The 9731-nt window shown below is 47.8% G+C and overlaps 1 protein-coding gene across 1 annotated transcript; it reads right to left on the bottom strand.

Moving 5' to 3' along the window:
- Positions 1-6452: 6452 nt before the first annotated feature.
- On the bottom strand, positions 6453-9123 carry LOC120951197 (uncharacterized). Its single transcript, XM_040369763.2, has 3 exons — positions 8757-9123; positions 7680-7938; positions 6453-7569 (listed from the first exon to the last, which is right to left on the bottom strand). The coding sequence occupies exons 1-3, from the start codon at positions 8892-8894 to the stop codon at positions 7250-7252; spliced, it is 717 nt and encodes a 238-aa protein (XP_040225697.1). The 5' UTR covers positions 8895-9123; the 3' UTR covers positions 6453-7249.
- Positions 9124-9731: the final 608 nt, after the last annotated feature.

The raw sequence follows: 9731 nt of genomic DNA, 5'->3' as shown, positions 1-9731 counted from the left end.
GTTGGTACTCTGAAGCAAAAACCAAAAAAAGAAAAAAACACTCAGACCCCCTAGGGAAACTTCTACCTTTGGGCCGGCTGGGCGCATGATTGAGTGGGAGGTTTAATTTGTGGTACGTTTGTGGCAGTGTTGATGGTATGGTGCGCGCCTCGGATAAAAAAAGAACGTCCCCGGGTGGAAACTAGCCGAAAGCATAGTCATGTTCGCACCGAAGGATGTAATCAGCGGAAGTGATTACGCAAAAAGTTGACGCTCATATACCTGGCGTGACCAAAAAAGTGTTTTTGCTTGTTTTTTTTTTGCATCTTTGTATGCAAAATCCCATTCCCGCGCGTAATGGAGCTTTACCGAAACAGTGTGAGTAGTTTGCAGAGCGATTTCGGACCGGCCAAAAAGTTGGTGGTCACGAAAGTGCTCATCATTGCGGCGATACGGTTCCGTGACCACTTAGTATGGCCGTTTGCGGGTGGTCGATGGAAAGATAAAGACATCCCACAAGTGGAGTAGCAAAAACATTGCCTCTGCGGAATTGTGTTTGTGTGTTTTTTTTTTTTGTATGTGCAGGAAAGTGCGTGAAATGAGAGGATGAAATAAACAAAAACGGAAACATAACGCAATTCCCATCCCAAATTGCAAACGCGGTATAGTTTGCGAATGGAAAAAAATACATCCAGCCACTTGCACCTTGGCGGTCGCGATCATGCAAAAATCCATGCGACGAAAGTGAAAGTACCACTGGTTGACCGGCTCCATCGGTTCAAGGGCCGGGAAGCAGGAACGAAAACTTGGGGAAGAATGCGCTCCATGAAGTAGCTCCATGGCCGGAAGCGCTCGTGAGGACGCGGCACCGCCACCACCACCGGCACCGGGTCGGTTTCTTCTGCGGGAGTAATTTTTCGGTGAAATGAATATCTGAATTCGCACGCAACAATGGCTACGATCTGGCAAATTTCGTCGACAGGAAGGGAACGGACACGAGATCGTTAGTCGGTCGTTTTGCGGACGCACCGGAGGGGTTTTTGAGAGGTTTTGTTGCGAATCCCATCTGCCTGTTCGCTTGTTTTGCGTTGCCACTTGTTTCCTTGTTTTGTGCGAAAGTGATCTTTTGATGGAAAGATGTTTTGTTGGTTGGTTGTTTTTTGTTTTTGCATTTTTTGTTGCTTCTTCTGCTCTCATTTCTTTGTCGGGGGACACTGCCGCTTTGGCAGTGGGGGTAATTATTACGGTAGGGTTGTCACGCTGTGAGGAGTTTTGGTTTTGTTTTAAGTTTCTGCGGCACGACTTTTGTTTCGGATGCAATGGTTCTATGAGTAATAAAAGTAAAAGTAAATGCGTAATCTGGCGTCATTTTGCTGTGGAGCGTTAGACAATAGATAGAGAAGCAAAATGACCATTCCAAGCCTAAGTAAGCAGCATCATTTACGTAACAATTTGTAAATGTATAAATTAAAAAAAAAAATCCTTACTTACTGTACTGTCGTCTACCCCCTCTTAAAAAATGGAAATGCAATAAAAGCGAACAAATCCAATTGATTTTATACAAATATTTTTTTTTTTAATTTTAGAATCAGTTCTTATCAACATAAAATCTCTCTAGTTTAGTCGAATGTGATATTGTACCATATAAAAACTGGCGTAATAAAAAATCGTATTTTTCATATTTATTTAATTAATTAGTCATCTGGCTTCAAGGAGCCTACATCACCGTACTTAAAATAAATTCCTTATTCCTATTCTGTTAGAAACTAATTTAGGTTGGTAAACAGGTGATATGTAAAGTAATCGTTAATTCTTCCAAGTTCATATCAAAATCTACACTATAGTCTAAAGCGTTATTGGATTTAATCATGCTAGACAATGGGTAAGTTTATATATTGGTAAGTTTTACGTTTATGTTCCAAAGATTCTAAACAAAAAGTAAACACTTTGTTCTATAAGAAGGATAGGGCCCATGGAATGCGATAAAATAGTATACATACATAGTACATTTTCGTTGAATTGCTTCAATCCTATTTATCCTGTATTGTTGCACTGGGAACAATAGCGCTTTACACAGCTTTTAAGCATAAAGGGTCCCTTAATGAACCACAAAACCTAACAGACGAAGAGTTTTAGATATTGTGGTTTCAAATGAGCCTGGAAAGTTATTTTGGTGTCTATAAAATATAAAATAAAACCACTACCAACTACCAATTCTGTGTTTTACCTCGTCCAACACGGTTAGGCGTAATAAAATTTGCAATTCAATTTATTTTCGTAGCGATCAACAATACACCGCATAACAGTATGATAAAAAATCGATTACAGTGGAGTGGTCGTATGAGCACCGTTCGGAATTTGACTTTGGGAATTTGGGATAACATTTTAAATTATTTATGTACACTACATAGGCATGGTTTTTTTTTAAATTGCATTCTTCTGAAAATTATAGTTGAATTTTCGATACGATTAGTTCATAAAAATATCTGATATGTTTGTGAAAATGGTTGTTTTGAATTACGATAGCATAAAATGCTTCATTATTCATATTGTACGGTCATTTCTGAACAGCACGGATAGAAAAACAGCGAATATTTGCGATTGGTGTAAAAAGACCCTCCGTTGTATTTAAATTGGTAAACATCGTTAATAACACGTCAGATTGTTGGTAAAAATGTCATCAAAAGCCACTGCGGTGTAAAAAAAAAATGGTGATAGCTACCGACAGCTTGTAAAATCGGTAAAAGGTTTACAATGTGGTGCGTATGACGGCCAATGTCCCAGAGTACGTGAAGAAAAAAAAAAAAAACAATTGACGCACAAAATATCCTTTGGAGTTTCTTTTATTTCCACTGTTTCATGGCACGATTAAATATGGTCATCGTATCGTTTTTCCCAAGCGAAAAGAGATTGTTATTGCGCTCAAAGGATATTACATTTTACACAAGCAAGCATCATAAGGACAGTGCAGAGAGTGGAAAAAGAGCTGTTTGTATTTGTGTGTATCCCATTTACCTCCATAATCAAGTGTACTCGAATCATGAAGTGCATTCACCTCACCAGAGAGCAACACTAGGTCAACACCAACCGCTATAGATAAACAAATTGGGGGAAAATTGCACCGAACAAAAAGGGTTTACGGTTCACTTACTCACTGTGGAAAAGCACTGCAACACCCTGCTAGCCGCCCAAATGGGGATTCACTGTGTGCTACTTGTTGTAGCATACGGGAGCGTGTGTTACTTTTGGGTAGTGGTAGACCCTCGTACCGGCACGAAAAAAAGTAGGTAAACGCCAACAGTACAGCTAATAGCATCAAAGTTGATTGATCGAGCAATTTGCGGAGCGAGGTAATAATCAAGCTGTACCAACAACTGTTAACCTTTTAGCGCCACGGCTTGGCTGGGTTTGGCGGATACGCTGTTACACGACGGTAATGCAGCTCACCACCACCCCACCGGTACATACACAAACAGAAATTAGTGGGTAGGGTTGGGCGAATAGGAGGGTGTTATTTTTTCATGCGAGTGTTTTGATGCTTTCAGTAGCAATAACAACAGCAGCAGTAGCATTCTGCATATGTTTAAATCGCAATATTCCATTAGATCTTTTCAACCAATGTTTCTAGCCAGCGTGTACAGTGCGAGCTCGAAAGCAAGTGATCACGGTAGTCGGATCTTGCAATCAATTTTTCATTTCACTTCCATTCTTGTTGCGGTTGTTGGAAGAATTTTGGAAGATAATAATACTCTTTCATAAAAAAAGGTAATGAAAACATCAGCATCAACAACCAAAGTGCGTTAAAATAAACCATCCTACCCACATACACACACACACTCATACTGTCGATGAAGTGTCCGAACAACCCTGTTTGTTGATGTGTACGGGGGCTGCTGCATCATAAAAAATCAAACAGGTACTTCGGAAATGGGCAGGAAAAGTTTCTCCGACCTATCTCGGCACCGGTATGTGGTTCGTCCCCCAACTTAAGGGAAGGGGGGGGGGGGGCGGAGTGGAACGGAGAAATAGGAAACACTGTCGGCCCGGCAACTTGCCACGATAAAGGCAAAGAGGCTACATAAAAAATGATGGCGTAGTGGCGTAGCACTTAAAAGTAAAAATATTATCGAAAGCAACCGAAAGGTTGAATTGGCTCCACGTATTTTTGTCTGCTGTTGCCAGGCTTTGGGAGCCAGCGGAGGGAGAGCGTAACGCGTGGTGCACCATATCCGAGAGTGAGTGAGAAGGAGGAGCAAGAGAAGGAATTGTATATTCGACGCATGATGATGCTGTTCGAAAAAACTTTCACCAGTAATGACCGTTCTAATTCATGTTGCTGTTGTTGATCCATCCGTGGCCACGCACTGTCGGAGTGTAAAAACTACAAGAAGGTAGATTTGTCTACCGTCCCGAAACAGAAGTACATTCTTCCCCCGTTGGGCTGCTGAACGTACGATGCCGTGTTGGGCCACAGGAAGCGGGAGGCAAAAGGCAACACTTTCGATCTCAAGCCGTCCAGCCGTGTTGGAGCTTTTTGGAACACAGCCGTAGGCGAGAATCCCGAACGTTTTCTCCTCACGCTCCTCCCTGCTGCTACTGACGCGATGCTTCTTGACATACATTGCACTTTCCCTTCCTGGCGAAGATACCCGTAGGGGACGGGAATTACCCGAAGAGCATTACACTGACTGTGTGGCATTTGGGAAGGAGCGAAAGGAGAACGAGTTGAACGAATGAAACCAAGCAGCAAAAAAAAAAAAAAAACAAGGTGAAGGACCGCACTCGAAGCGAAGACGATGACGACAACCACGCCGCCAGTTTGAGGATCACTTTCCCGAAAGCCGGTTTTTCTGGCGCAATGACTTTTCGAAGGGAACACAGTCCCGGAATCGTGAGGTTACGTTTCTTTCCTCTCGGGCCCTTTCGCTGTAATTCTTGTTTTCTTTCCTTCTTCCCTTTAACCCCCACTGCAGTTCGTTGCACCGTTGTAAAAGTAGCGATCTTCAGGATCGTGAAATGCTGCCCAAATACTGCTGCCGTAATGAAATCCCACCGACACAACTTTCTTTTTTATTTTTTCGATTCATTTTATTATTTCATTCCTGTCAAATTTTTGTTTGGATTGATTTTCCCACCGAACGCAAACACGCGCCAAACGTGCGTGAAGCGCAAACGGAAATGGGCGCATTAAAGATACAATAATTTAAACAATAAATAACAGAACAGATCATTCTTACAAAACGTTCTTTCCTGCCGCAGCCCCGCAGTGTCGCCTTGCCTTTCCCATGGCGCAGCATTGTCGTTCCTCTTTGGGGGGAGGATTGGGAAAAGCACCTTGGGTAATGCAAACTTGGAGGTCCTCTGAGCTTAATCGGTACTGATCGTGTTCCGCTCAACTGCCCTAGCCCATTTTGTCTCGTGGTTGGAATAGCTACAGACGATAGTATCTAGAGAAGACGATGCACAGATTGTGGAATCATAGCGTTTCCAGAAGATAGAACGGCGAGGCGGAGTTCCTCGCCGGGTAGTAGTGTCAGCTGAGCTTACGCATGCGAAGCGTGCGTGAAGAAAGTTAAAAGCTAGTTAGTTTAATATAAACTTTTGTGAGTGTTTAAAGTCAGCCCATTGGCCACGGCTCGGACGGAAGCTGGCCGTCGAACCACCTGGATTCGGGTCGTACCGCGCTGGTTGTTTGTGAGAACGGGCCGTTCTGATTCGACAAAACCGTTATCTGTCACCATTTTTTTTCCTTCTCCTTTCGCCCATTGCTCAGCGGAACCGGTTTGAGATGCCAAACCAATTTGGCCGAAAATGGGCGCACAGATCGCAGCGTCAGCGGAAATATAACCGCCCGGCACATCTTTGGCGAAAAAAAAAGAACAAACAACCAGCTGTGACCCACTTTGCAGTGTACGCGATCTCGAACCGAATCTCATGATCGGTCGAAGCTGTCCCATCGGTCGCCGCGTAGAACTGTCTCGAGAGCGAGACGACACATATAGACTGCACAGAGAGCGTGCTAGAGGTATGTGTGAGAGGTGCTAATAGAGCCGCGGTGGGTAAGAGGGCCACTGTGGCCGCTACAGCTGGAAGCTGTGAAGATGCTCAAGTAGAGGAGGGTTGAGCTCCCGAAGAATCAGCAACCCAACGGCAAGACGGCGAGCAAGGCCGGTTAAGGTCACCTGGCAGTGAAAACTTCTTTGGCGAGGGGGGCAAGTTCAATGCTAACTTGGACCACGCACAAAAAACCACCAATCAAACAAATGGACACCCGGTTGCCCACCCTAACAGGCGCCATCCCACGAGCCACTCTGGCCGGAGTCGGGGCGGCGGCGGCGACGGCTGCTAACGGGCGTACGACGGAAAAAACAACTGGAAGAGAGATTGGCGGGTCGGAGGGTTTGAGTGTGGGGGTGTGTTTGTGGGGGGGGGGGACGTTGTGAAAAGTGGAGCAAACAAACAAACAAAAAAAATTGAAAAGAAAGGATCATGTTAGAGCTCACAATAAATATCTCGTTCACAAAGAACAAAGAACCCAAAGGGCGCACACCTGACCTGATCCTGGCGGTTAATAAATTAATTTAAATACGTCCTTCGTCCACGCTTGCTAGTGCGTCCAGGGGAGCGCTAGCCGGTGTGCAGAGGCGGGCGGGCGGGAGTTAGAAATTGTTTGTGTTTGCGCACGGGACTGCAACGGGACACGCCCCGGAAAGAAGGGAGGGCCGGCTACGAGCGAGCGTGTGTGTGAGGGGGGGGTTGTTTTGCAAAATAAATTAAATTAATCTAGGCTCGCTCTGGGCACTCCCGTTCCGCGGCGTGCCACGGCAAGTCCATCCCGATTCCTGTGTCCCTCGCTGTTTGTCACTCTCTCTCTCTGTTTATCTTTTATCTTTCTCTCTCACTCTTGTAAAACTATCTCCTGCCACTAGTGGTGTGAGTCCGTTGCGGACGATGCCAAAACCCAAAACCACATCCCCAATACGATTCGGGGACCGGCACTGGGCTGGGACAACGTTCTGAACAGGGGAGGGGGCTTTTTGCTGTGGGGAGGGTGGACGAATCCGGAACCCTGTCTCCCAGTGGTTGGTATCGGGGCGTCGGTGGCGCAGCGGCAATTCCCATTCAGAGCGCGGGAAAAAGCCTTAACCCCACCATTTCGCCCCTCTGCCGGGCTCTGTACGACGGTAAACTGTTGCGGGGTGTGTTGGTCTGTGTGTGTGTGCGTGTACACGGGGGGTACGCGTTGGCTTCTCGCTACAATATGGCAAGCTTACTGAGCGTGAGCGCCGTAGGCCAGGTTCTGGGCGGCGTCCATGGAGCGGGCGTATCCGTGGTGATCGTCGTACGAGCTCGAGTGCGAGTAGTGCGGGTGGGCAACAACCTCGTAGCTCTGTTCGCCCTTCTTGTCGAACAGCTTCTTGAGCGCGATGATGGCGGACAGGATGAGGGCGATCTTTCCGACGATCAGGGCCTTGAAGGCGATCAGGGCGAGGGCACCGAGGGCGAGCGGCAGCAGAGCGGCGGCCTTCAACTTGAGGAGGAGGAGCAGAGGGAGGAGCAGCTTCTTGACCTTCTTCTTCTTGCCACGAGCTGCAGAAACGGTAGGCGAGCGAGAGCGGGAACAAGCAACAGCGTTAGAACTTTCGATTTTCGACAGTCGGTGCGGTTGGGGAGAGCCGGAGCTTGCCGCGGTGACTTACCTTCATCCAGCGAGCGCTGCATGTCCTCGATCGATTCCTTCGGTACCTGGAACTGGAGGGTGTGGGTGCCAAGGAAACGGGCGGCACGCTCAACGAGCAGTCCATCGATCTCGGATTCGCGGGCCTCCGGCTCAGCGGGCAGGGAGATGTCGTTCAGGGAGCGGCCCTTGCCGACTGCCTGCTCGGTCTGGACAAACTTGATACCGTCGGTGATCTCGAAGTCGCCTTCGGCGGCGTCAGCCAGGCGTAGTGCACGCTCCTACGGTGTCATCAAACACATCGCGAGACGCAGATGGAAGAAAAGAGAAGGAAAGCGAACAAATGTAGGTTAGTGTGCAATCGTGCAGAGGGGTTGCCATCAAAAAGCGACATCAGCGCAAGTCGACTGCTCTCCCCGTTTGAAACTGATGCGCCCGTCTGCAAAATTGTATCTGCTGCTGTACGGCAATTTTCTCAAGGTCCGAATGTGGTTTGACCATAAGAAGTGGATACATATCGGAAGATCGACACCGGCGTCCGGATGGACCGAGTCTTTGTTCCTGAAGAGTGAATGGGTCTCCTCTTTCCGCTTCTCCTATGCCTACTGGTGTAATGTAACCACCATTAGGGCTATACGGCAAGCGATAGTAATTGTAACACACAGATCAGCAACAACGACCGGTAATCGTTCGCACGCCGTGGGCCGGTTAATGATTGCGTCGCATGACGTTCGTTTTCCTCGCGGTGTGCTGCTTTTCTGACTCTGTGGTTCACATTTTCCCGGACTATTTCCAGCTCTCCGTATAAGGTTCAATCGGCTCAACTAGCACGAGCGATGATACATTCGACATTTGATCACACTGTGAACTACTTTCATTGCTTGTGGTCCGTTGTTTATGTTCTATTTTTTTATCTTTTACTTATTTGCTTTCGTTTCAGCCAGCCTCCTGTCAGAAGACAGATGCAGCGCTAAGGATCTGTCGCCCGTTTCGTGAATGATGTCACCGGCACACCAGAACAGAACCAAGATGGCACAAAAATTGCGGCAGCAGTAAAATAAAACAGAACGGGACGAACTAAACGGCTCGGGCGGCTTACCTTGGCGCACAGCACAATCGACTTTTCGCCACAGTCCCGCACGAACTTCAGGGCGGAGGTTAGTATTCCGTCGGCTTCGGAGGATGGGGCGGCAACGGCCACGGCCAGGACGGCGAACAACACATAGAACTGCTTCATTGCGTTTCTTTTGCTTCTGTTTGTTTTGTTTTTTTGTTTCTGTTAGCTGTCTTGCGATCACACGGCGGTTCTCACAAACACACTGCGCACACTGCCAAGTCCTTTTTGAGCAAATAAATCCTTCTCCTTCTACACACACAAAACACACTCGCACACTGAGGTTTTCACTGCCGAGGCTGTTAATTGTCGGAAAGCAACCGGTGAACTGTGACTGGAAGACAATGCTGCCGCGGGTTTTATTCTCTTTCGCCAGCGCCAGCGATAACCGGGGCCCGGGCACCGGGCACTGGCCACTCGGGTCCGGCGGGGGAGAGAGATGGGCTGGCCGAACCGGTGTGGCCATCGACGGCGGTACGAGCGAGTGCGCCCGCACCGAAGCGAGATGGAAGAGCGAGAGATGAGGATGCCGTTCGGGCATCATCATCGCCATCATCACGATCATCCTCGGGCTTTCGGCCCCCGGGGAGGGAGGAACCGACGAGCGCATATTCACACAAACACACCTATGCAGGCCGCGATCGCTGTACCGTTGAGTTTTCTTTCACTTTGCCCATCGACACCTACACGCAAGGGGATGGAAGAAGAAAGCAGTCGCCTGAACGGGTGGATGGAGGCGATGGAGGCGGATGCGGCGATTGGCCTTCCGTACCGACGCCGTTCACGATCACGATCATGGTTAAAGGTTGGAGAAAGAAGAAAGCACGATCGGGTTCCAGCCTGCCTGCACTGTCTCTCCCTCCCTGTTTGCCCACCAAGCCTACCTCAATTTCACCCGCTCTCTTCCATCTCCTCCTCATGGAGCTCGACATACCCCACATCTTCGCGGCGGAGCGAACT

The sequence above is a fragment of the Anopheles coluzzii genome, chromosome 2 (genome assembly GCF_943734685.1).
Source record: "Anopheles coluzzii chromosome 2, AcolN3, whole genome shotgun sequence".
Taxonomy (NCBI): Eukaryota; Metazoa; Arthropoda; class Insecta; order Diptera; family Culicidae; genus Anopheles; species Anopheles coluzzii.
The sequence above is the reverse complement of the archived record's forward strand: the minus strand, read 5'-3'. Positions and strand labels throughout refer to the sequence as shown.

What these genes read in the sequence shown, in the direction of transcription:
- LOC120951197 (XM_040369763.2), bottom strand. Translation starts at nt 8,894, where the DNA reads ATGAAGCAGTTCTATGTGTTGTTCGCCGTCCTGGCCGTGGCCGTTGCC. An exon ending in CGATTGTGCTGTGCGCCAAG is followed by an intron (nt 7,939 to 8,756) that starts GTAAGCCGCCCG and finishes ATGACACCGTAG; the next exon opens with GAGCGTGCACTACGCCTGGC. An exon ending in GCAGCGCTCGCTGGATGAAG is followed by an intron (nt 7,570 to 7,679) that starts GTAAGTCACCGC and finishes CCGTTTCTGCAG; the next exon opens with CTCGTGGCAAGAAGAAGAAG.